Source organism: Lucilia cuprina, chromosome 4 (assembly GCF_022045245.1).
Source record: "Lucilia cuprina isolate Lc7/37 chromosome 4, ASM2204524v1, whole genome shotgun sequence".
Lineage (NCBI taxonomy): Eukaryota > Metazoa > Arthropoda > Insecta > Diptera > Calliphoridae > Lucilia > Lucilia cuprina.
In genome coordinates, this window is record NC_060952.1 from 100486468 (window position 1) to 100514005 (window position 27538).

At 31.0% G+C, this 27538-nt stretch overlaps 4 protein-coding genes and 1 long non-coding RNA gene across 5 annotated transcripts; 2 read left to right on the plus strand and 3 right to left on the minus strand.

The window, feature by feature from the left end:
* Positions 1 to 993: 993 nt before the first annotated feature.
* On the minus strand, positions 994 to 5215 carry LOC124419886 (serine-rich adhesin for platelets). The gene is made up of 4 exons (XM_046950806.1): positions 4939 to 5215; positions 4528 to 4871; positions 4261 to 4466; positions 994 to 4192 (listed from the first exon to the last, which is right to left on the minus strand). Exons 1-4 carry the CDS (start codon positions 5028 to 5030, stop codon positions 1082 to 1084), a joined length of 3753 nt encoding a protein of 1250 aa, XP_046806762.1. The 5' UTR covers positions 5031 to 5215; the 3' UTR covers positions 994 to 1081.
* Positions 5216 to 6110: 895 nt separating this feature from the next.
* On the minus strand, positions 6111 to 6438 carry LOC124419381. Its single transcript, XR_006940528.1, has 2 exons — positions 6303 to 6438; positions 6111 to 6238 (listed from the first exon to the last, which is right to left on the minus strand). It is a non-coding gene; the product is annotated as an uncharacterized LOC124419381 (long non-coding RNA).
* Positions 6432 to 8220, plus strand: LOC111690271 (zinc finger protein 658B-like). Its single transcript, XM_023452724.2, has 3 exons — positions 6432 to 6713; positions 6845 to 7173; positions 7235 to 8220. Exons 1-3 carry the CDS (start codon positions 6582 to 6584, stop codon positions 8142 to 8144), a joined length of 1371 nt encoding a protein of 456 aa, XP_023308492.2. The 5' UTR covers positions 6432 to 6581; the 3' UTR covers positions 8145 to 8220.
* A 75-nt stretch (positions 8221 to 8295) lies between these two features.
* On the minus strand, positions 8296 to 13420 carry LOC111690194 (arginine/serine-rich protein PNISR). Its single transcript, XM_023452635.2, has 9 exons — positions 12937 to 13420; positions 12639 to 12876; positions 12427 to 12571; positions 12214 to 12372; positions 12047 to 12149; positions 11815 to 11871; positions 11346 to 11470; positions 11019 to 11286; positions 8296 to 9461 (listed from the first exon to the last, which is right to left on the minus strand). Exons 1-9 carry the CDS (start codon positions 13322 to 13324, stop codon positions 8647 to 8649), a joined length of 2298 nt encoding a protein of 765 aa, XP_023308403.2. The 5' UTR covers positions 13325 to 13420; the 3' UTR covers positions 8296 to 8646.
* A 2954-nt stretch (positions 13421 to 16374) lies between these two features.
* LOC111690231 (organic cation transporter protein) lies at positions 16375 to 27375 on the plus strand. The gene is made up of 4 exons (XM_023452681.2): positions 16375 to 16486; positions 16857 to 16972; positions 25382 to 26004; positions 26067 to 27375. The coding sequence occupies exons 2-4, from the start codon at positions 16930 to 16932 to the stop codon at positions 27054 to 27056; spliced, it is 1656 nt and encodes a 551-aa protein (XP_023308449.1). The 5' UTR covers positions 16375 to 16486; positions 16857 to 16929; the 3' UTR covers positions 27057 to 27375.
* The last annotated feature ends 163 nt before the right edge of the window (positions 27376 to 27538 follow it).

Below are 27538 nucleotides of genomic sequence, written 5' to 3' on the forward strand. Positions count from 1 at the left end.
TTAATAATTTTTTTCTATCTACTTTAAATTTTATTTAACTTTTTGAAACAAACACATATGTTGCGAAACGATCAGGCGTAAATTTTAAAGTCAAATTCATAAACATTTACCAAAGATTTATGGAACAAATTTTGTATGAAAAATTGTTTTAAAAACCTTAGATAAATGTTCATGAATAAGGCTGCAAGTCATCTAAAAAAATTACGTCGTCGGCTTTGAAACTTTTACGGCGGCTAGTCTATTCGACTTTAAGCCGAATCGTCGCAGGTCTCTGAATATTCATTTGTCTATTTTTCTTCTTCGTCTTTCTTTTTCATAGCCTAGTGATGATAACTTGAGGATTTTCTTAACCAATTCAGCGATTTTAACAAGAATTTAGCAACATAAAAGATGGTCATAAACTTCCAGCGATTGCGGTGTAGAGTTTTTCCATTATGGCAAAAATGTCGATTATTTACTTATCATAATAAAGTCCGTAAATGAACCATCTTAAAAAATTAAAATAATCGATTTAAATAAATCGATAAAAACTAAAGTCTGAAGTCGTTCGATCCAATAAAGGGATACACTGCCCGACAAAAAGAGTTAGACATGAAACGCTTCAAACTTTAAAGTCCTTTTACAAGGAAACAGCATCACGAAATAAAAAACTATGAACGCAGTTCATCTTCATTTAATCTCTAGTTTCAGACTTATATACATACTATATACATATGTATATCATCTGGTTTGTGTCTAATTTTTTGTGTAGGAAATTGAAAATAATTTTATAGATTTGAATTAAAAACGAATTAAAATTAATTTCTGTCTTCAAATTTCATTCTATTTTATTTTGATGTGGAAGTAATTAAATAAAAATGTCGGTAATTCGTAACAGCTTAATATAAAAAAGAATGATTTCTTTATAGCTCTATTACATACACACAAAAAAAAAATATTTTGAAATGATTTATCTATCCACCCCACTGAATTAAATTACTAAAAGAAATTAAATTATTATTAAATGATTTTAATTTATTTTTAAATTTATGTATTATTTGTATAAGAAAAAAAAAAACATAATTTAAAGTACATCTGCGGGTCATTTTTGCAAACGTCTTGTGGCTCGACGTATTAGACGATCACCAGGACCTGTTGTAATAGTTGATGGAGGTGGTGCAAATAAATTGTTAGACGCTGGAGCATTAGGCTGTAAATTTGTTGAACTTCCAGAATTGAAACTAAAAGCAGGCACTGGTGTTGTTTTAGAAGCTACACTAGAACCAAAAATGTTTGGAGGATTGGCATTTGAATTATTTTGCGCTGACATTATTTGTTGTTGCTGTGGAGGTTGTGGAGATCCAAAGGAAAATGGTTTATTAGTTGAGATTTCGTTCGTTTTTATAGATGCAGCCGCGCCAAATGAAAAACCTGATGAAGTGTTGTCTGTGCTATTAGCATTGCTCCCAGAAAATGAATTACTGCTTGCTCCAAAGCTAAATGTGGGAGTTTTAGGGGCCAATGCTGAACCAAATGAAAACCCACCAGGAGATGCCGTGTTTTCAGTTGGTTTATTCACAGCTCCACCAAATACACTCGGGGGATTGCTTGGTTTGCTGCTTGCAGCGCCACTGAATGTAAAGTTTTTGTTTTGTGCCGATGTGGGTGCGCCACCAAAAGTGTTGCTAGAAGTATTTGTTGACCCATCTGTTTTACTACCAAATCCAAAAGATCCACCTTCCGAACTATTCGAAACTGTTGAACTGAAAGAGAATCCTCCAGCAGCGCCATTGGTGTTATTAGAATTAGTATTTTGTGCTATTGCCGGCTTTGAGCCAAAACTAAATGGAGTTGATGTACTGTTGTTGGTAGTACTACCACCAAATACCGATGGAGTTACTAATGCCGCTGATTTATTATCCACATTTGAGCCAAATGTCTGGGTAGCTCCTTTAACTGAACTCGAACCAAATATTGATGTAGCATTAGAAGAATTGAAGACATTTTTCTCTGAACTATTAGTGGCATTACCAAATATAGGAGTAGTACCACCTGATGGTGCATTAAATCCTGTTGATCCAAATATCGTTGATGAGCTCGAATTAAAGGCATTATTGTCTGGCTGCTTGGAAGTGTCTGCAGGGTTATTTTGTGCACCTGATGACGAATTCTGATTTTTGGGTTCAGAACCAAACGAAAATCCAGAGCTACTTGGTTGAGGTTTAATTACTGCATTCGCATTTGTTCCAAACGTAGGAAGAGACGCAGAATTAACACTTGAACCAAAATTAAAAGTCGGGGCGGGGACCGCACCACTACTTGAAGAAACATTTGTAGGTTGTATTGTTGATGATTGCTTCGGTGTATTAAATGCGAAAGATGTTGTGCTCGTTAAACCACCTAGATTTGTAGATGTAGCAACTGCGCCAAAAGTTGGTACACTAGTTGTTGTGGTTGTTATGACACTAGTATTGGTAGTACTGTTGACTGAGGCCGCTGAAGACGTTGATGTACCAAACATTATTGGAGCAACTGAAGCACTAGTGACGGGCTGAGATGTAGTAGAAGGGACAGAAAAACTAAAACCATTATTTGGCTTAACAGTGCTTGTAAAAGAGGTTGTAGTCACAGCTGGAGTTGATGTACTAATCGTAGATGTTGGTGCTGTTACATTTGTATTGAAACTGAAAGCACTTGTAGCTGACATAGAGCTTGGCACTGTTGATGATGTACTTGTTTTTGTAGTGGCTAATGTGAATGCAGCACTGACAGTAGGAAATTGTGTCAAGTTATCTTTTGTCGAAGTTTGTAAATTTGCTGATAATTTATCTGTGTTATTACTAACCGGAGAAGACGAAAGCTTTGTCGGCAACTGAGTTGATTGGCCAAAGTTAAAAGCATTACTATTATTTGCTGAAATAGATGATATTGTTGCTTCTGAAGCTTTAGGCTCTTTTAGAGTACTATTTGATGCAACAGCGTCAACAACTGGTGTAGAACTTGTATTTGTAGTGCTGAAAGAGAAACCACCTAAAACGGGTATATTTTGTTTTGGGTTGGTTTCCAACTTTTTAGTAGAGTCAATACTCAATGTATTATTAACAGTTGCCGATGACACCTTTGACTGGGATAATTTCAGTCCAACTAAAGGAGACGATGATTTTGTATTCGTAGAAAAGTTGAATGAACTAGATGTGTTTATCACTCCCTCGTTAGAGGTTGAAGTGACTGTAGTTAAAGTGGTTACTGTGCTAGTAGATTTTAATGCTGATGTTACTGCACCGGAATTAGAGTCTACTTTGTTGTTCTCTGGTATATTCAATTTTTCCTTTGCCGAATCCAATTCATCATCGTCGGAGTTCTGATAAAGTTCTCCTCTTAATCCACTCAACATCAAAGCCAATTTTGATTTTTGTGTTCGTTCTATTACAGGATTTCTTAAGCCACTAATTGATGATAACTTCTTAGGCTTAACAAATGGAATCCCCGCGCATTCGCCAAATTCATTTAAATCGTCAGTGTTTTCGTCTACAGATGTGCCTGATTCGTTTGTTACTTTGCTTTCATCGTCGTCATACTTCTTGTTAAACAATGTTAAGCGAGGTTTGTTAGCTGGCTGTATTAAATTCATTTTATTCGTCCGATCTGGATTATAAGCTGGCTCAGATACGGTCCGCATAGGAGGAACCCCTCCAGTATTATTCTGATCCTGACCACAAGGAGTTGCTGGAATAGGAGTGATGGGGTTTATAGTGTTATCCACCTTTCTTAAAGTATTTTCGAGATTATCAAATCTCACGTCAACTTGTGTGTTATTCGTCTTATTATAATCGTGATATCGTTGCACTTTTGCTTTCTGCATTTCATATGATTCTAAATTTGATGGCATTGTTTGATTAAAATTAGTCGATGCTGAAACTCTTTTGGTATTTCCATATGCTTTGCATTTTATGCTTGAACTAAGTGAACTTGTAATGTCATTATTGTAATTACATACGCGTTTCTTGGCTTGTTCCGGTGAAGTTCTGGTTTCTTGTATTTGTACACTATGATGTGACGTTATACAATCCCGTTGTCTTTTGTATCGTTGGCAAGATACCGATGACGTTGAAAAATATTGTGGATTTGTTGATGTCATATTGTTTCCAGTATCAACAGAGTCATTTCCTGCACGATTGCAATATTTTTTTGAGGTTTCATCCACTTCTAAATCCTAAAACAAATATGTATGTTTTTGTTTAATTATTCTAGCTTTAAGAAAAATAAAGTATTTAAACTTACATCACTGTTAATACGTTTACGAGATATCTCTTTCAGAACATCTAAAACACTACGTGTTGGAGCCATATCATTCTCTGTAGGAGGTGGGTGAATTATAGGCCGATTCTCTCGGGATAAATCTTCATTTCGTTTAGATTGTTGTAAACCCACGACAGAACTAGATCTTAAAAGACTAGAAATCGTGTTTCCCAAAAACGATGATTTCTCTAACAGATATAAAAATTAATAAACCGTTCTTTAAATACACATAATCATGAGTATACAAACCTGGTGGAGCTATTCGTATCATTGACAATTCTTGTTTAGTAGCTCTATATGGTAGATCAGTTTTCTTAAGGGTAACGGCTGGAAACTGTCCTGGTTTACTGTATAGATTATGTGCTGACATACTGCGATTTAATCTAGTTCCACTCTCATGGTATTTAACAATGCGTGACGCCAAACCTTTGCTTTGAACATCGGCTGCTATTCTTGCATCAATTTTCGTAATATTTTTAGATTTTGGACTGACAATAGATTTGTTATTAAAGGCCGAAGGTGTGTGTGTATTATTTAAACAAATGCTTGAATTACTTCGATGCTTTGGACTCATAGAAGAACCCCAAGAAAAACTAATGAAATATTAATGGCAACGAAATAAAAATTTTATTTTGTGCAATCTCCTTCAATGAAACTCACCTGCTTCCATTAAGATGTGTAGATTCAGCAACAGGATTCGCTTGAGCCATGTTAAAGCTGTATCGTCTCTCTAACGAACTATTCCCATCCATTTTGATATCAGGTCTACTTCCAAATACTTATATTACTAAAGTTGTTTAAAATTTATATTAATTTATTCAAGTTATTGAGTAATTTTAGAAAACAGCGCACATTTTAGAAACGCTACTTTTTCTTATATGACAGTTGTATTTAAACGTCATTGCATTGCTTCAGATGTGCGTCGAATTAATTTCACAACGGCGGTACCTAACTATATTGTCATCGTCGGCTTTTCCTTAGATAATTTCCAGCCAACTCTGTGTCATGTTATGTATACACGATTGTTAGATCTTACAACGTTGGCAGTAAAATGCCCGATAATACTGTCAACTTAAAAATTTTGTCTTGTAATATTTCGGTAATGTTTTTCAGACGATTATTATACATTTTCTGAACATTTGGAAGGACTATTTTGTTCCAAATATGTCTAAAACTCGACTATCGTCTGTAAAAAAGGCGACTTTGGAAAAAAATCGAAAACGGTCAAAAAAAGTCGAAAATCGTCGACAAGTCTGAATTAGTCGAAATGTCAAAAAAAGTCGAAAATCGTCGACAAGTCTGAAATAGTCGAAAAGTCAAAAAAAGTCGAAAAATCAAAAAGAAAAATAGAACCCTCCCGCGTCAAAATATGAAATTTGCTGAAATTTTCGGGTCAGACGTTTTGACCTGGTTCACACTAAGAAACTTTTGATTTTTGTGTGTGAGAGAAAGAAAAAGAAATATCAACCATCTCTTTCTCTCACAGACAAAATCATACCCTACAAGAACAGTGACAGTCATTTAACCGGTCATTTGACTGGCAAATCGATCAAAGTTTCCATCAAAAGTTTCTATCTGTTTCTTAAGGGCATGGAAACTTTTGTGTACATGTGATTTTGCATCACCCTCGCACTTATGAATTCTATCGACTTTAAAACATATATTTGAGCTGCTCACTCTTTTGCTTTTTATCAATCAAGGATGATGGAAATGTTAGTCACGATTGACTAATAATTCTTTATGGATATATCCATCATAGTTGACCGATCACACTTAATGAATTTATCCGTCAAATCTGACGGCTATGCCAATTTATAATAAAACACAATTTATTAACATTTTAAGACATATATTTTTAATTTTATTAATATACATAAATTAACTATCATTTCACCATTTTACATACCTCACAGAATGTAAAATCCTCCTATGCTCCTTTTAATTTGTGGAAATAAATTGTCTGTAAAGAAATGCATATAAATATTGAAATATAAAAATTAAAAGTAAATATGTATTCATATTACCACAAATAGATTAAACTATAGTTTCTCAACAAAGTATCACATGTGAATCAGGTCTTTACAAACTACAGTGTAACTTTTTAAATAAAAATACCCTGTTTCAACTTTTTTTGACAGTAGCCTATAATGCGTTGTCGCGTTTCAATTGTAATAAACTGTAAAGTATGCCGATATTTTAGCTGCCACAGGAATATTTAATAACAGACCGTTGCCGCCGACCATTTTGCATTTGCTTGCATCAGTGGTCCTATGTTGTTTTAATTTATTGTTGTTTAAAATATAATGGAATCTTTAAGATATTCCTGTCGGGTGTGTTTAGAATATAATTCGGAATCAAATTCTATTTTTGACGAAGTAGAGTATGAAGAGTACATAAAGTTGGCAAATATATTCGAAAAAGTCACAAACGTTGAGGTAATTATTCCAAAATAGAACTATGCAGTTCATTGCTAGATTTAACTAAATCCGAAGATATCAAACAAACAAACAGACTGGATGAGTGAGTTTTTAATTGTAAAAATATGTTTTAACTTCCCTAATTGTAGGTGGTCGAATATGATGAGGAAAAACCTTGTCGTTTGTGTCAGGAATGCACTGAACGTCTTTTACATGCCTACGAATTTATTTGTTCTGTAGAAAGGGCAGAAAGAAGTATAGAGAACTATTTAAAGGGAGATAATAATCAGTCAGTCGAAGAATTGGAGCCAGAGGATGAAGATATTAAGATTGACGCTACTGATATAGATATACAAGATGTTGAGATATTGGACGAGGAGTTTCAAACGGATCATGAGCAACGTGTCACAGACATTGAAGTATTAAGTACGGAAGAGGTCTCGGCCGAATCAGTAGTGGATATATTTGATAGTAACACGTAAAAGATACAAATAATGAATATTTAATGAATTTTTAATTTAACATGTATTTTATTTCAGAGTTCCTGTTTCAACTAATGAAACGAAACAAGTTGAAGATGCTGTTGGATCGCGATTATCTAAACGCTTGTCTTCAAGTCACTACAAATGCAGCAGCTGCCAAAGAACGTTTGCGAAAATTGAAACTTTAGATCGGCATATAAAAACTGCTCATACAGCTTTACCTCCTGAGGAATTGGCAAATATTTCTACACAAGTTCACGCTGCAGCGGATGATAAACAAATATCATGTTCTTATTGTCCACAAATGTTTAAGCGACGTAACAATTATATTCGACATTTAACGGCAACCCACTCACAGGAAGTGGAACAACTTGGGGACGAAGATAAGAAATTGATTAAAACAAAACACATCTACAAAAGGGGCAATTGTCCCTACTGCGGTAAGAATTTCACACAAGCTAGCCTCATTGTGCATATAAGAAGACATACTGGAGAAAACCCTTATCAGTGCGATCAATGTGAGAAAGGATTTCCCCGACGCCAAGATCTTGTTGTACATCAACGAAAGCATACTGGCGAAAAACCCCACATGTGCACCATTTGTGGTAAATCATTTTCACGTGCGAATAAATTAGCCCGCCATATGCGTGTTCACACAGGAGAACGCCCGTATAAATGTACTAAATGTCAGAGAAGTTTCGCCCAATCAAATGACCTTAAAATTCACATGCGAAGACATACAGGAGAAAAGCCATACAAATGTAGTGTTTGTTTAGAAGCTTTTATCTGTGGAGCAGCATTAAAAACGCATCGGCGACAAAAAAATCATCACTCACCTAAAGATGAATATGATGATCCATTTGCTAATTGGAGAGTTTGCAAACGTGAGTTAAAAACAAATGATGACAAAAGCGAAAACGAAACTAACCTAGTCCAATTGGAGTTCGTCCAGATTGTACAAGAATAATTTCTATTAGCTGTTAAATTAATTTCAATAAATTACCTACATATATGCATACATATGTATGTATATTAGAGATAAATTTAATATTCTACTTTTATGGAAGTTGGACTCTTTTTATTGCAGATTTACTTAAAGAAAAACACAAGTTTTATACTGTGAGTATTTTATAATTTATTTAATGAAGGTTGCTTTAGGTAAAATAAAAGATTGAAATTATTAATAATGTTTTGTTGGTATAATGAGGAAAATCCCTCTACTGCTATGCCATAATAAGAAATTTAATTTTTTTAATAACAAATAAAGAAAATTGTTCATAAAATAATTAAATACAATACAATATGTTGTATGTATTTCAAAAGAAACGCTGCCGTTGAAGTACATACAAACATACTACATGTGTATTGTATGTTTGAACGAATGTATATATGTACATGTACATATGTATACACATGTACGTACATATGTATGTTGAATTTATTTTCACCTAGGAAAAAGAAAAAGAAATTTATTGCCTGCGAGTACTGGAAGAAGAATAAGATGATCTAGACTGTGAACGGGAATGTTCGCGGTCGCGATCACGTCTAGCGGAAGTATAACTACGCGAGTGGGAAGAATTGCGCGAGTAATGGGAATCATATTTGTGTCGTCGACGATATTCGTCTTCTGAATCACTAGATCCGTTACGATGGTAACGACGATTTTTTGATTCACGATCCTTTTTTCTGTACGATGAAGATGACGATGAATATTTGCGATCACCTCTATGATCTTTGTGTGGTTTTTCATAGTGCCTGTCAGAAGATGAATGAGATTTATGTTTTGTAGCTGATCGGTGATTGTATTTCGAATGATGAGATGATCGCGAAGTAGAAGAAGAATCAGAATCTGATGACGTAGACGAAGAGGAGGAGGATGTGGATGAAGAAGAACTAGACTTCGAACGAGACCGGGAATTTTTACTATCATTTGTACGTTGTCTCTTCTTTGACGGAAGATAATTACGATCTCGATCATGTCGTCGACTTTGCTTTTCTGTACTGGAGGACGATTTACCTTTTAATACTTTCTCTAATGCAGCATCAGCCGCATTTAAAACATTTGTCATTCCTGTATTTGTATAATTGGGCAATAAACCATTTATGTCGGGAATATTTTGACGTTGGATGTTATTTGATAATGGTGCGGCAGTTCCTGAATTTGTTGCAGTATTTATATTTGTAAGAAAAGTCGCTGCATTTGGCAACGATACATATTTATCTTTGTTATCACTAAAACGTGTAGTGCGTTCTCTTCGACTACTGCGATCCTTTTGACGTTTGCCTAGGAAGAAAATAAGTTAAGAATATTATATTTTGTTACCAATTAGTCTACATGTTAAAGTTGGGGTTGAAAATTTAGACGTGTTATGTATGCTTTCAAATACGAGAAGTGGTACTACTTTTCTTAAAGGTGGGTCCGAGTACAAAAAACACCTCCAAAATCATAAGAATATACACTCAAACCTCGTTTGAGTTAACCAAAAAAGCGCAAATTCGCACAAAACAGTACACTAGACCCATACAAAATCCAATAAATGAGTTTTAAATAAAAAAGCTCACATTTTCAAACTATTCCATTAAAAGTCAAACAAAATCGCATGTAAAAAAAAATCAACAAAAATTTAATTCTTTACTGAAACCATAAAAAATATAGGAAACTAACAACAAAACAATACCAATTCCAAATAATGAAGAAAATATATAAAAATAAATGAAAAAATATTTCTTCATGTCTACGGTTTTGAACAAAACTTTAGACATATATCCGAACCGGAATTGGTAAAAAATCAGTAGTATTTTGTTGAGAACTTCTTTTGCGATGAAAATTTTTGTAATCTTGAAACTGTAAATCGCTTGAGATTCAACAATGTTACTGACACATCTAAGTACTTAAAGGTACAAATAACCGGGTTTTACCCGTATTTCAAGATTTTGGGAGGTGTTTGGTAAATATTTTTGTTCTACTCGAATCCACCTTTAAAGAAAATAGTATCACTTCCCAGTTATTTAAATTTTCGTTTATGTTGTCTCACTGTGTAATACATTGGAGTTACATTTTATTTTTCTACAATTGATATTCTACTTTATATAATAGAGTATATCGCATGTTAGTAGTCTTCAGCGAAATTCGTGATTTGAGTACACTTTTATCAGAAAGCAATTCGTTACGATAGTAACTGAAAACACGTTAAAAATAACTTTGGGAAAATGTAATACATATTTAAATTTATCCAAAATTCTAGTTAATAAAGCTTAGAAATCTCAGAATAAAAGTCTATATTGTTCCCGCTATAAATTGGCATTAGAAATGCAATTAAAATGCAATGCAATTAAATTAACACGTAATATAATCGGCCATTTACTGTCACCAAAAAAAAAAAAATAAAAATAAAAAATAATTTCCAGAACTACGATTTCAACGCAATTAACACTATATATATAGTACCTCGTTTCTGCATTTCTCGAATCGAGTTAAATTTACGGAATATAAACACTTCTTGTAAAACTTTAATGTGGACAGTTTAAAAATGAAAACTAACTATAATAGAAATCCAACTGCTGACTAACAACCCGATAACTTGTCATTATGGGAATTTTTTAATACAAAAAATTTATCAGCAAGATAGTTAGCAGCTGGTTTTTTATTATGCAAAAGGCTGTTAAAGACTAACGAGAAATATAGAAACAAGGCAAGGATTTCAAATAAAATAATATGTTGTATAGTTTTATCAATTTTAAAAATTAAAAATACGAATCAAATTTCGATTATTTCGCCTAAATATTCGATTAAAAAATTTAGTTAGAGAAGAAAATAAAATATTTTGTAAAGCTGACGTACCGTTTAGATTTTGTATCTTTGTATCAGTTATCTCACCAAAATCTTTTTCATAACCTTTGAAAATATTGTTTCCACTACGGCTAGAAGATGGCGGCTCTCTTAATGAAGACCGTTCTTGTTTTTTGCGGTGATGTTCTCTCTCCTCTTCATCTTCCTTTCGTGAAAAATATTTAAGCTTCTCCTCTTCTCGAGCTGCGGCTGTTGCAACACGCTCTTCTATTTCTTCTGATGTTTTTAGAAAAGCCCTTCGTTTTGAACGTATAATATTCTGTTGGCAAGTATGGAAATGACATTCGTTTATATTAAAAAGTCTGATAACAATTTTACCCGTATTTCTTCCTCAGAATCATTTTCGCTTTCCGATTGACCTGTTGCCTTTTTGGAGGAATTGTGCTCATCATCGTCCTCATCACTATTATCCTCACTTGAACTGTCACCATATGCTGCTAAACCTATAATTTAGTTCGTGCTAGTTCAAATAGTACATTAACAATCAACAGTATTAAAAGGATAAAACTTCTCAACTAATTAAAGTCCGAATCAAGAAGAATTTAACAATACACAGGTAAAACATTTAAAGATACACTATCTAATAGAATACATCCTAACATTTATCGCATTCATATTTAAAATTAAGACTATAATGAACAAATTATCTGGGAATTGGCTTAAACTATTTTTAGAATGTTTTCCTAAACAATTTATTTCCAGAAATGCTTAAAGCTAATTTGTTTAATAGTACATATGCATTTTCTATTCATTGTATGTAGTTAAATAAAATCGGAAAAAGACTTACCCAGTTTGCCAGTTAAGGTAGATAAAGCGCTTTTGCGGATCACTTGTGCTGATGACGCTTTTAGTTCGTATATGTAAAATGTACATTATATTACATATTATAATAGGATTTTAAACAAAACAGAAATATGCTTAAAACGATTATTGTTACAAATTAAGACTTACACTTGCCCTTAGAGTAAGCTGCGAAAAGAACTATAAAACTCTTTTAGTACTAACAAATAAATAGTTACCTTTAGTTTTAAATGTTTTAATTGTTTCTTCAGCCACTTTAGAGATTTCTTCATTAGTGGCTTCTAGCAATAGTTCAGTTAATATTCGTCGTACTACTGTCATCTTTTTTAGAAAGGAAAAAAATAAATAATATAATTTGTATATCAATGTCTTAATTAAAAAATACCAAATCTGCCATTTTTTGTTCATAAGTTTTAGCTACTGAAGAAATCAATGTTTCGTCTTCTTCACTGTCCTTTTTAAAATCCTCTTCTGCCTCATTTTTTGTGCTTTTTGTTACAGCAGTGTCTTCATTGTCAGTACTTTCTTCGTCCAAAACGGCAAACTGTTGAAATATTTTTTGAAATAAGGTTAAGAAAATGTTCAGACCTATACTTACACTGCCGTTTGCAGGATTTAGGGTTTTAGGCAAAATATCTTTAGGAGAAGGATTATCTTCATCAAATGAATTTGTATTATCTTTTTTTTGTTGTTCCTTTTCTAATTGCTTCTGTTTTTCACGTTCCATTTTTTCCAATCCCTCCCTAAGTTTTATGTATATATATAATCATTTAAATTTCAAATATAAAATAAATATATGTATGTATGTACCTTATCCATGCGGGCAAACCTTTCCTTTTTGCAGCATCCATCATATTACTGTTGTTTTCTGCCTGATTTACAGTATCAGGCATTACTCTTATATCATTGGGATGAGGTACAGTCATTTTTAACAAGGATGGAATGTGAGCTGTAGGATTTGGACCACGATTTACATTTTTATTTGATTCTGTCATAATTTCTCGATTTGGCCAAGCATTCCATTGATTGTTATTTGCTGATTGTGGTACTATCATTTCACACATATTAATTGCAAAAAAAAAAAAAAATCCAATATTTATTTGCTTACCTATTTGCGAAGTTCCTTCGCTATAGAACCACTGATTTAAGGTACTAACCGCTGAGGAAGCGTTATACTCGTTGTTTGCTCGCTGTGCTGTTTTCTCATCCGTTTGTTCTTCGTCATCCATGTCCATATCAGCTTCTCCTTTTTCTTCAAACTTTAAATTATTACAACTAGGACCACTGACATTGTCAGCTCTCGCTGTATTATAATCCATTTTTGTTTCTATAGTAGAATTATCACGCATTTGTATCCACTGCTGAGCCAACTGGGCCCAATCAATATTCTGGCCAGCAGCCATTGCATTTGTGACAGCAACTTGATTAACGAATCCATAGGCTCCCAATTGATTTAAGCTGTTGATCCCCTCACTCGAATCACCACCTGAAAACATATTTTCCCAATTTTTTCACTTTCTATAAAACAAAAAAATATTTCCTATTAATTCAACGATGCAAAAAAATATTAAACCGAAGACAGAGTCCTGCGACGACAAATATTAACGGCGGCGGCGGCTTAAGGTTCTATAAATATACTTTCGAATAATCGAACAATCAACTCTTGTCGAAAAGTCAAAAACGTGACTCTCGACTAGGAAAAAGTCGACTATGTAAATAAATGTCAAGAAAAATTTAAATTTTTATTTTTTTCAACATATTATTTTAAGTTAAATAATTTGTTTATTTATTTGCTGTTTCTAGATAAGGAGGGAGTAATTTGAACACAAAATTTACTTGTATTTTGTCATTTTAACACAAACAAAATAAGAAAAGTCGAAAAAAGTCGAAAAATCGAGAAAAAGGGAAATTTTAAGTTTTTCGAAAAATTTAAATTAAGTAATTTGTTTATGTGCTTTTCCTATTGTAACAAAAATAAAGTGCAAGAAAAATTTTAAAATTCTCACACGTTATCTAACCTAAAAATCTTATATTTTTGCTTCTTTTTCTGTCTATAAAATTGCGTATACATATTGCGTTTTGGACTTAATTGTGAAATTACATTTAAATATTTATTTCCATTCGAAATAGTAGTCGAAAAATTGTAAAGTTGAAAAATCGACTTATCATAAATTGTAAAAATCGAATAGTCGAGTTTTGTTCAACTATAGAACTCTAATGTAAAGGTGCTATTAGACGAATTAGACGACAAGTATTTTACATATGTACTGTCAAAATTTCCATTTGCAAAAGTTACACATATAAACAGCTGTTTTGTTTTGAAATAAAATTTTTCGAAAAAATAAATTAAAGAAAATTAATAAAGAACATGAAAAAGAAGATATTTTTTAATTTTTAATAAACTAATTGTAATTTTAACAATTTTTACACATTTAAAAACAGTGATAGTAAAAATTGTGAAGCGTATGTAAAATAACAATTACATATGGATAAAAAAGTGACTGTACATATGTAAAATACATGTCGTCTAATACAACCTTAAGCTTCATAGTTGTCATTAACGTTTAGTTTTTAAATTTTCAACGATTTTAAATAAAAATGTAATCCGAAAGATTAAAAAATATGATAACTCCATAAAAATTGGGAAATGAATTATTTTAGAGCTTTGCAGTCGAAATAACTTATAAAAACGTTATTTTTATAGAAATTGGACTAGTTCTCGTATGTATATATCCACATATAACTGAATTGGTTAACATAAATTGAAGAGATCAGTAATTTAATTATACTAGGGGAATGCATAATAATCTGCTGCACAGATTAAAGTTTTTTTAATATTACCCTTTCTACAAAAGGTTAAAATTTAGTGATGAAATCGATGTAATACGATATTAGACATTAACGGATTGGTTCTTAATTTTTTTACATTACATGTGAGGTTTAGCTTGTGTAGTATAAAGCTTATTCAGATAACAATTCTGATTTATATATTAAGATTAAACATTAGAAGCAAGCTTCAAAGAGTGCGCTATAATTATGAAATTGTTTTTTATGGCTAGTTTTGTATAAAAACCTCCATTCAAATTCCTCTTCTTTTTGAATACAATAAACAATGATGTTTTTTGTTGTTTTGAATGGCAACACTGCGAATTATAATCTTGTACGTACATAAAAACATCATTGGGGATTAACATCAGATTAAATTTATTTTTAGATTAACTATGTGGCATTTAATTGCCAACTCAAAAATCCGTTTTAAAAATTATTAACTTTTTTATTAATTAAAGAAGTTAAACAAAAATATATGTTATAAAATTAGAGGTATAACCATTTAATATAATACTGAAATAATCAATGTTTAACTTAAAATATCTTTTCAACAAATCAACGGAGAAATGAAGATTCAGATACTCGAGGCTAACAGGTTTTTTATCTAAAATTAAATATTTTTTATCAAATATTTGTAAAAACATGAGTTTTATTTTTACGTTTACAAAAAAAAAAACGATCTCACACTATCAATTATAGACTATTCGGACTTTGATAAACTTTAGTATGACGCATGTTTTGGAGCTCCCGTTTCAAAACAAAAACGAATTTTGGATTATGGCAGTATTGTAGTGAATAAACGATATCTATATTAGGTTGGCTCCGTTTTATTGTACAAAAATATGGTTAATTCTAAGATACAGTTTTTCAAACTTTTTCCTTGGAAACAATATTTGGTGAGATGGACTAATACGAGTTGTTTTAGATGGGATTTTATCAAACGAGTTGAATACAGTGCGATTTCCGATGGGCTAAAAACTTTTTCAAGTGTCGAAAGAAGTATTGAAGTATCTCGGTTTTTAAAACGGACTAAGTAATATAGTGCGGGCTCGATTTGCGCAACTACCTATTATTGTAACTGACCGATTTGCGTAACAGCCAATTTTTGTACTTCACTTTATCTGACCTCCGTTCTATATACATTACTTGTTTATTTGATCAATAATGGAATACAACTATCAGATTCGAAGTCTATTTTGAAACTACTCTACTGCACAGGAGCTCCAGGTTATCCAAGTTATCTGTGTACAATAGTTATAACATAAAGCTCCGTAAAAGTGTTGGTGCAAGAAAAAATAATTCCTTGTAAAACTTGGAAAAACTATATGATACCAATTATTAATATTTTTTGCAATAAATGTGAAATTTCTTTGATCCAACTCACCAAATATTGAAATACAGGATAAACATTTTGAGAATTGTTGTCATAGAATAAACTAGATTTTAATATTTAGTATTAAACATATAGTTCCCTTCCATAAATTTTATTAACGGATTATGAATACCGTCTCTGACGCTGTGTTAACACTTCTTTGATATTAAGAGAGTATATATAATTTATAAAAGAACTGAGTTTGCTAAATTGAGCGGAGCGCCACGTTTTTTCTTTTTGTTAAAATTGATATACATTTGTATTTGTATGTGTATGTTTGTATATGAATTGTTTATAATATTATAATATATATTTCACTTTTTGTTTTATTTGCTGCTTTATACAATAAGATCCCCAAAACAATTCCAGTAAACAGCCTGACGATTGCTTTTAGTCGACTTATAAGTGCGTTAGAGTTTACACGTTATCGGCTGGCTGGCTCACTCCCTGGCTGCTGGTGAGAATCCTAAAATTGAATTAACGTCTGCGATTCATCTTGATTCAACATAATAAAAACATAATAAATTATTAATATATTAAAAATTTAAATTTTCCATTAGTAATTTTCACTAAGTTTTTGCTTTTGTTTATATTTTGCATTTAAAACTGGTTTCTTATTTAAGTTTAAAAAATCCCACTATAACTCCATAAATAAATACATAAATAAATAAAATAAAATGAGAATACAACAATAAAGATGATAAAATTATAAACAAAGTTCATTGAATTAAGAAATGATACATTAAATAAATATATACTAAATAGATGTGCAAGAAATATAAATTATTTTATAAAAACAACAAAATATTCGTTACATTCCCATTCAGATACAAAACATACGCACTAAGTACGTAACAGACGACATAAACACAAAAGCCAATCTGCAGCAAAAACAAAAACATGGCAGTAGACTATGTGTTAGAAGATTTAATGGGCAAACTAGGTAAGTTACATTCATACATACATATGTACTAGTAATGCAAAATTTTCGAATATCCATATACATATACACAGAAAGTCACTCTCATACACACAAATGCAAATAGAAATAATATTTACAGTTATAACAATCTGCTCCCTGAACAAACAAATAAATGTCGAAGCTGTCTGACAGACAGACAGATAATTTGTAAGGTTATATACTATTGGTACGCGGATTTAGTCCACTTAAAAATATCGGTTGGTTGGTGAATTGTTTGTTATCACAACACATTATAAACTAATCATAAATAATCTTTTCGTGTTATCAGTGTTAGCTTTATAGTTGTTTGTCTTTCTATTATTATTTCTATTTTATTTGAGCACATTTACTTCTGAAAAAACTTTAAATTTAAAATATAAGCTGTGTACTGAATGGAGCATTTTCGTTTTAGATATGAATAATCCGATATAACTAATAAATATCTATTTTAAGCAATAATTCTAAGTGTGGGAATAAATGCATAAATAAATAAATAAATAAATAAAAATATATTATAAATTCAAAATTTTTTTATCTAAACTCGTGATCAGTATAACGAACGTGTTAATTTATTTAATGCTAATAAATATTTTCGTAGACAGTAGTAGACAATGTAACACATAAACCCATAATAAACTATTAATATCTTTGTAAATACGAGGGTAACACTTTAATCGATATTTTCTAATTGTGGCTAATGAGTGCATGTATATGACAATGTCTGTAAAACATTTGATATCTAGGTATGAATAAATTACAATCTTTAATGACCCATTAAGATTCTGTGCTGTTTTTCGCTGTACCCATTTTGATCATCTATCACAATTTTATTTTTATATTTTATGATCGTAAAGTGAAATGTATAGCTCAATAAATATTAACAGGTGACGTTATCAGCAAAACATCTTTATCAGAACTAAGTATTTCGTAATATTACCGTTACAATTTTAATCTGTTAACAATCTGTATACACTTACATACACACATGCATACCGGTATACAATGTGATTGCGAATATTATGATTGAACGCCCAGCAATGCGGGGGACAATTTAGGACCAGCTATTTCGTCTATCACTTAGGGTAACCCCAAGTCATCGATTTCGCAGTTTACTAGCCATATATGCCATCGTCACTACATAGATTACAAACATAGAAAGCTAGTCCAAAGTAGTCAATTGCATGTAAATTAGGATGTCCCGTGGAACACTTTTTTGTAGGAATACCTCTCAATCGATGTGTATTAATGTACTGAAAACGAGAAAATAAAAAAAATATTTTTTTTTGAAAAGGGCCTGAGTTAAATTTTTAATACTAAAAATAGTTATATTTTTAATTTTTTATTTTAAAAGAACATCGTTTTATAAAATTGCTGAAGTAAAATGAAATACAAATGTTAAAGTTAGACAACATTTTATTATTGTAGTATGTGCTGTTACACACACGTTGTTCATTAAAATGAAAATTATAAATATGCAAAATATTTTATAAATACGTGCGTATACTGGCATTTAAAAAATAATATTAAAGCTGGTGATTTGATATAAGTTTTAATGTGTATAATTATTTTTAATAAATAAAATGTTTCTAAATATTCAATAGCCTAATCCACATACTAATCAATATACTAGTCCATAGATCAGTTAATAGGCTAGTCCATAGAATAGCCAATAAATTAATGCATAGAAATATAAAGTTTTCTTTTATATACATTTTTTTTTTGCACTAGTACAATATGTGTTCATATGTACTTTAGGGTGGCGCCGTTTGTATGAAGGAAAAATAAGGAGTCAATGTTCCCAACTAAAATGAATGTTTAATTGATTCTAAGAAATAATTTTTCTAAATTTATTTCCAGGCGTTGGTGAGCTAGATCAAATGATTTATGATTTTTTTTAATAGTTTCCAAAGGATATATGTATGTATATAATATTTTGGTATAATAAGAATGGGATATCAATGGTGTATAAGAAATGTTTGTGTAGCAGCAAAAGTAATCGATTTTTTCTAATTTTTCGGTAAATTAGATAAATATAGCTAGCAGTATATCTGGGAAAAATTAAAGTTGGAAATATTTGAACAAAAAGATTTTTTTCATTTTTTTTAATTAGTTTCCAAACATTTGTTGTATACAAAATTGTGATATGTCATTGAAATAGTCTCTCAAAGACCTTTCATATGATACTAAATTTACATATGACTTTTTGTCAAAAATATGAAAAACTCATAAAAACTTTAAAAAGGACCTTTTTATCCTCTGATCATGATTGCCAAATACTGTCGTCAGTACAAAAACATCAGCAACATTCAATTTGGAAGCACCTTAATGTACTTATTTTATGTTCTAAATAATTTTTTTTTAACAAAAACAACATTTTTTACTAAATGAGGCCATTATTGTGTTTAGCGCTTTAATTGTCAATTATATACAAGTTTTATTAAATTAATTAGACATTCGATGACACTTTTAAAGTATTTCATTTAATATTTACAAGACCACATGGTGACAATGCACAGTGGGCAACAAAAATTCTTTGTAAGCAAAATATTCTTCTTTAACTGCCTACTTGTAAGCGAGCGTAAAAATACTTGCCTCCACCGTGTTAAAATAATGAGTTGATATGCTAATGAAGAAGTAGTGAAAAAAGTTTTTATTAGTATTTTAACTCATTACTTTTCAAAGTAAGTTTTTCCTAGGTAGTTCTCTTTTTTTAAAACAGAATTCCTTACACGCAATTAAATAAAATGTGGAAGCAAAATGACATATATCAGATTGAAAGAAAGTCATTACTCGATTACTTCAAAGTAATGCAGACGGCAAGCACATAGTGATTGAAAAGTAAGTGGTTATTACCGATTTTTTTAAATCAATGAATATTGTATTAATGTCTATTAATAAAAGTGACGTATTTCTTGAAAATCAATATACTTAAAAAATGTAAATATTTACACAAGTGTTTTAGTGAATGTGAAAAGTGTTTCTTTTCTAAAGTTTTATTTTAGTGTGATAGATGAAATAATAGTTTTAGATTTTTGTCAAACACACATAAAACGACAAACGACGAATTTGTTAAAGTCTGACCGCCTTATGCAAAAAAGATTATTAAGTTAACAATGGTTGTTAAAACCAGTTTTTATATGGAAAAAGTGTGCAGTAAACCATTGTTAACTTTAATAATCATTTTTGCATAAGGCCCTGAATGTTTAAACAAATGTTGACACTTTTGTAGTCGACTGCTTTTATTTTTATTGAAGAGTTTATTTACATTATCGTTGACATATTTTGTGCAACGAGATGTATACGAATCGGTTTTGATCGCTGTTATTTATTTTCAATTAAATATAAATTGTATGTAGATCAATTGAATTGATTACAAACCTTTCAATTGAATTCAATTTGCATGAAAAACAAAACTAATTATTCAAATAAATTTAACGCATAAAAATACTGAGATGTGTCTATAATAAATGTAGCGCCATTTCAAAACCAATAATAAAAAAAACTTACAAATACAAATAGCTGTGTAGACCTACATACATACTTATATGTACAATGTAAGTATGTATGAACTATATACTATCATGTACAAATGTAACATATTTATTTGGTCTCTTCTTCAATTGTTTAATAATTTTATTGTTGTGGTTCATGACTACTATTTTTTGGCCATGAGAAATTGTTTAAAAAGGCAAAAAACATGTACAAATGTACTCTGTTTTTACACCAGTAATTATTTGAATCAAGTACATTAGAAATGTTAAAACACACGTACATACAAGTATTTATGTATAAGTGCTTATATATTATTATTTGGTTTATGCACAAATATTGTAAAATATATCCAGAGTTCATTGTTTTAAAAATAAAGTCTTAATTTCATTGAAAAAAATATTATTGCAAATCACTTTTGCGGCAACAAAGAAAAATTCATAAGTTGGTCTTTGTACTCTTCAGGAAAGCATTTAAAATTCCAATATAAAACTGTAGAAAATCACATTTTAAACATTTCGATATTTTCTAAAATTTTGATTCTATCTTCAGTTGATTATAGAGATACTAATACGTTAAAATAGATTCCCTTTTGACATACATATGTATGTATGTATGTATGTAGCAATGACTGCCCAGCAGTTCGACAAAGAGTCAATGCATACGAAAAAGACAGTAATTTCCACTAATACATAGTTACCCACCCACCTGGATGATCGTAATTCGTATGTTTTGGGTCATTCGTCAAGAATGTACCCTTTTAATCGAGAATGAAGACAGTCGTCACTTTAGTGTCCCCTTTGTAAGCGGGAGCGGAGACTGTCCTCAAGTAACCTAGAGATTATACTCTTAAAAGTTGTTTTTTTGTTGTACTTCCGAAAGTAGTTATTTTACCCATCTTTTATTTTCTACTAATATGCCACCATCTGGTTGACTCAAATTTATAACTTTTGGGTCAATCGTCACATTATTGTCCCATAGTATTCTGTAGAGTAGACACATGAAATTTTTAAATTTTAGTTCCATTAAAATCTTACCACCTGGCTGTCTCGAATTCGTATGTTTTGGTCTTTCGTCACAAATAAACTCTTTGCAATCGAGAATTAAGACAGTCGGCACTTTAGTGTCCCCTTTGTAGGCGAGAGCGGAGGCAATCGTCTCTTTACTGTTTCTTTGTAGAGTGTAGAGTGACGATTGACTTCCTCGTAGGACAAGCCCATGTTAAAATGGTCGGTCACCTGGGTAGGCAGGTGGCTAGGGGCCACCACAAGTGGTAGGTTAAGAGGTCAGTTCGGGACTGTCCCGTCGAACTGCTGGGTGTTTTATGTTTACAGAAAATACCAGCAAACTTAAAAAAAAAAAATAGAGACAAATTATTAACACGAATTCAAAATTTTAATATTTCATTTTTGGATTATTGTTTTATCTTCTAATCATACATTTTAATGCAAGAATAATAACTTTTGCTTATTATATATGACTCTATAAGCTTAAATAAAGATTCCAAAAACTTTATAAATAAACACATAAGTACATATCTATGTTTTCCATAAATCATTAAGAATTTGTCTGCAAGTTAAATACCAATATTTTAATATGAAAAAAAATTCCACAAAAAAATTCCAAGTAGTAACATCAATCAGCATATTAGCAAACAACTTTATCACAGTGATAATCACATTAAAAATCATGTGCTACTATGACATTATCCCAAAAAATATACAAGTGGGGATTTGTATGCCCCTCAAAGATAAGAAACTCTTTAAATACCAATTGAAATAAAATCCTACGTAAAATAGAAATACAATTTATTTAATTATCTTTTTAGCAAATATAATTAAATAATAAAACAAATCATGGTCATAGTTGTTCAAAAAACCTTAATTTTGTTGCAACTTTTTAACTTAATTTTTTTTTTCAAATATTAATACATTCATATGTTCTCTAAAAAAACACATATATATGTAACTATATACTTATGTATGTATGTATATCTGTTGTACTATACTTGTTTTAAAAGTTAAATTAGTTTATAATACTAAATACAAGTGAATGTTGTGGTCGTTCGATACTTGATTTTACAGCAATGTTCATACATATACACATATGTATGTATGTATGTTTGTTGAATTCATAAATAATGAATTAAATTCTATTAAACAAAGACTATACAATTGATTTTTCGCCATTCTTAATTCACAGTACAAAAAAAAAAAAAAAAATTTTCAAGTATTAAAAATTAAATATTGTTTTATTCTTATCACTTTATTGTAGAACAAGTGTTTGTACATATGTATGTATATATGTACCAAGTAGGCCCCACGATCAAATAAATATACATAATATTTCCAAAAAATTATTTGTTAGAACGCATGTTTAACATCTACATACATGTTTATACATAAATAAATACCTATATGTATGTAAGTTATATGTACATACATATATAATAAAGTACATACGTAGTACGTATTTATAGATAGAAATCATATACTAATCGTTAAAATATTTTTATTATTTTTAAACTTTACACTTTTAATTATTTAATAATTTAGGTTGGCATTGAAAATTTTGTTTTTGTTGTATCAAAACGTGCTTTTTTCATCTCCTACTAATTAGATCTTTTCCGTTTTAATTAAATTAAATATTTCTTATAAAAATAATTGCATATTTCGCATTGACAGTTGCTTGGTTTTTAATTTAATAGGTTTTTTTAAGTCTGGATTTAAAACATGGTTAGAGATAGGTATTTCTTGTAAGATTTGTTTCAAATAAACTTCATTTATGGTCACAAGCAGTAAAACAGCCTAACTCAAGAAATATAATTTTTAAAAACAGAATTTATGGGGTCGCCATTAAAAATGGTCCATATATAATGGAGATATGTATGTGTAAAAATCTTATCATGCCTCAAATAATTTACTGTCTTGAGTTTGTATCTGGGGTCATATATCCTTATATGTACAGCAATTTCTTGGGTTTCTTTTAACGCAATCTTAATTTTTTTTATAATGTTATCAGAAAAGGTTTTTCTTTACTATTATATCATGATACTAAGTATATTCAAAAAGTGCTAACTCACCGAATAAACAGGTTGATTTATCACTTTTTTAATAAATGTATAATAAGTTTGTTTTCTTTCGGTCTTTTATTTTATGTTCATATTCCTGGAATATTTAGACTCTATTTTGAAAGGTCAATTGTGATGAGGATTGCTCGGTGTTGGAATTGTCGGACTCATGAACTACATACATACACATTTTCTCTTACACGAACAATGTATTTCGTATCAAACTTCAACTTTATTTTGCTAACTCGACTCACATCTAGTCGATTAATTTTATTATTTACCGTTTTTATTACTAAGAGAGGGGTTTTAAGTTTGCGATCAAATGTCAATTAATAATCAGATTAGTTAATCTAAAAATAAATTTAATTTGATGTTTTTGAGTACAAAATTAAACTTTGCAGTGTTGCCATACAAAACAACAAAAAAAAAAAAAAAAACGTCACCGTTTATTGTCAAAACATGTTTTATAAATCATTTTTATAATTCTTAAGAAGAAGACCATTGTAAATGTAATATGCAAATTAATGAAAACTTAAATTTAAAACATACATTTTGTGTTATGAAGTCTCCACAATTTGTTCTGGTCAACAATAAATGCATTTTACTACTTATTTTTATAAAAACTATATTAATTTTTTGCATCAGCTGTTTACACTTTTGCATTTATTGCTTAAGTTTAAACCACGTTCATTGGGCTCTTAAACTAGCAAACAAAATTAACATATTGAGGGCGGGTTTTTACTACTCAGTTAAAATAAATTTAACTTGCTGTTAGATTAAACTCGGAATAAATTTAGGCGGACTTTTACTGCTGATTGTCTACTGTCTACTGCTTTATGCTCAGTGTGATACCCTGGCTTTTTGGTTACATAATCCATGAAAAACTAAGGGTGTTATATTCGTGTTATAAGGGTGTTATATTCGATCGATTCTCATAAAATTCGGTAGAGAGATTTGTGCTCATAAGAAACACAATTGTGTCGAATTTCAGTATACTCGTATTTTGAAGGGAGCAGTGTGCGTAAAAGTCATTTTCTCAGGGCGGTCTTATAAGGGGGGAAGGGGTAAATATGGATTGATCTTTATAAAATTTGGTATATAGTTTTTTGCTCGCAAGAAACTTTCTTTTATCAAATTTCAGCGCTAAACTCATATTTTTGTCATGTTGAAGTCATTATGGACCAATTCTCATAAAATTTGATCGAGAGAATATGGCTCATGTAAGACTAATTCCTGTCGAATTTCATCGTTATTCTCGCATTTTTAAAACATTTATGGTTGTTAAAGCTACACGAAAACGTAGACAGATATTGCCCATTTCCAATACCAAACAAACCTTACTTAAAAGTAAGTTTTGTTTGGACTCTATCGTGCTTTCAACAGACTGACAGACGGACGGACAGGCATGGCTAGATCTTCACTTAAGTTTAATTGGGTTTAAACACTGAAACCTAGAATAAACTAGGTTTAACCTAAGAATGTAGATTATATTATTTAGAAAAATTCGACATTATATCTTATTCTAATATAAATTCTATTTTGATTTTATTATATAAAAATCATAACGTTTAGTTTAATATAGTTTAATATTTACTAACTAATCAAATTATTTTAGATGAATACGAAATTTTCAAACACATTTGGTCTAGAGTCTAAAATTTGGATTATACATATTTAATTGTATATTGTTAAAAAATTGCTTTTTTGAAAACTTTGTTTCTAACCGCTTTAGTCATATTTTCATTTAAAAAAAAAATCATATACTTATGTATGTAGTTATATAAGATAAATATACTTTACCAATTTTTAATATGTTTTTTGTTCTTTTTTAGGGGAATTTGGACGCTATCAAGCGTTTCAATTCTTCCTCCAAGTATTGTCCGCCTTAACTGCTGGTCTGCACATGTTGACATTGGTAACGGTGCAAGCTGTACCCGAACATCGTTGTTTTATCGAAGGCGTAGATAACACAAGTTTCTCTTACGTCCCTTGGAATTCTACGGACATTCTAAACGCTATACCAAAGAAAGAAAATGGAGAATTGGATTCTTGCCATATGTACGATGACAACAATAATACAGTTGCTTGTACATCGTATGTTTACGATCGTACCTACTACGAAACATCTCGTACGATTGATTGGGATTTTGTATGTGATAAACGTTGGATGGGCAGCATTGTGCAGACAGTGTTTATGTTGGGTGTTTTTACTGGAGCTGTAGTACTGGGCGGTTTGGCAGATAAGGTTGGACGTAAGACAGTATTTTGTTGGTCGGCTTTATTGCAGCTCATTATAGGCGTCGCTGTAGCATTTATACCTGAATACTTTTCGTATATGTTTGCTCGTTATCTGCTGGGTATATTTGGATCGGCTGGTGCCTATATATGTGGTTTTGTGCTGACTATGGAACTTGTTGGTCCTAGTAAACGCACTGCATGTGGTATAGCTTTCCAGGTTTGTTTAAAATTTCAAGGTATAATAAAAATGGTTTTTAATAATTATTTTTAATTGTGTAGGCTGTATTCGCTGGTGGCATAATGTTGGTTGCTGGTTGGGGAGCTCTAATAAAGGATCGTCAGTTTTTGCAAGTTGTTTACGGTTTGCATGGTGTTCTATTCTTAGGCCACTGGTGGTTGTTAGATGAATCACCACGTTGGCTGTGGATGCAAGGACGCGCTGCAGAAGCTATTGACATTGTTTCCAAGGGCTTAAGAATCAATGGATCCGGCATTCCAGTCGACAAGCAATATTTCTTACAAAAAGCTAAAAGCCAACAATCTACTGAAGAAAAGGCAAATGCCGGTTTGGGCGATCTATTTAAAACTCCAAATTTGCGCATGAAAACATTGAATGTTTGTCTCTGTTGGTTCGCAAATTCATTAGTTTACTATGGTCTCTCTTTGAGTGCTGGCAAACTCTACGGCAATCCCTACTTAATTCTATTCATTATGGGTTTGGTCGAGTTCCCCAGTTATTTGACCATTGTCTTAGTCTTAGATCGCCTTGGAAGAAGACCAATTACCAGTACGCTTATGTTAGCCGGTGGCGTTTGTTGTATGGTTGCAGCCTTCATTGAACAAGGCAGCACAGTTTCAACTGGCATTGTGATGATGGGAAAATTGTTTATCGCCGGATCCTTTGGAGTAATTTACAATTATTCCGCCGAGTTGTTCCCCACTGTTGTTCGTAACTCAGCTATGGGCTTAGGATCAATGTGTGCCCGTTTGTCTGGCGCTCTAACACCTCTCATTACTCTGTTGGATTCATTTGATCCTAAAATACCTGCCGTATTATTTGGTATTATTGCCTTGCTGTCAGGATTTTGGGTAATGTTCTTGCCAGAAACAATGAATCAACCAATGCCAGAATCCATTGAAGATGGTGAAAACTTTGGCAAAGGCGATACATGGTTTAGTCAATGTGCTGGCAGAAAGTCAAGACGACATAGCGTATATCCAGATGATCCAGAACAGATGGTACCTTTAAAAACCATAGGAAAACATTAATTTCCACAAATTATTAAGTTAAAAATAGAAAATTATACTCATCTCTAAACTCAAGCAATATCCGAAATCTGTACACAATAATGTATAAGTATATGTGTGTATGTGCGCTGTATAATACATACATACATATTTATAAATGTATGTGTTCTTATTACATTCCAAATATTAAAAATTGTTAATTGTTTATTTTGTTTTTACAATAAAATGTTGCTTAATATATTAAGAAAAAATAATAATCCATTTTCTGTTATAATATCATGAATTCCATTTTGGTAACAATACCTAGAATAAAGGACTCTTTAAATATTTAGTGTCATAATCCTTTTTTAATAAGAATTATTTATATAATTGACATACAGCGATTTCTTTCATATCTTCATAAATTTTGTTTTTATTTATTTAAATTCATTAAACATTTTCCATTACATACATTTTTGTTTAACTTAAACTATATACAGGTAATTTTGTGATTCGATAGTATT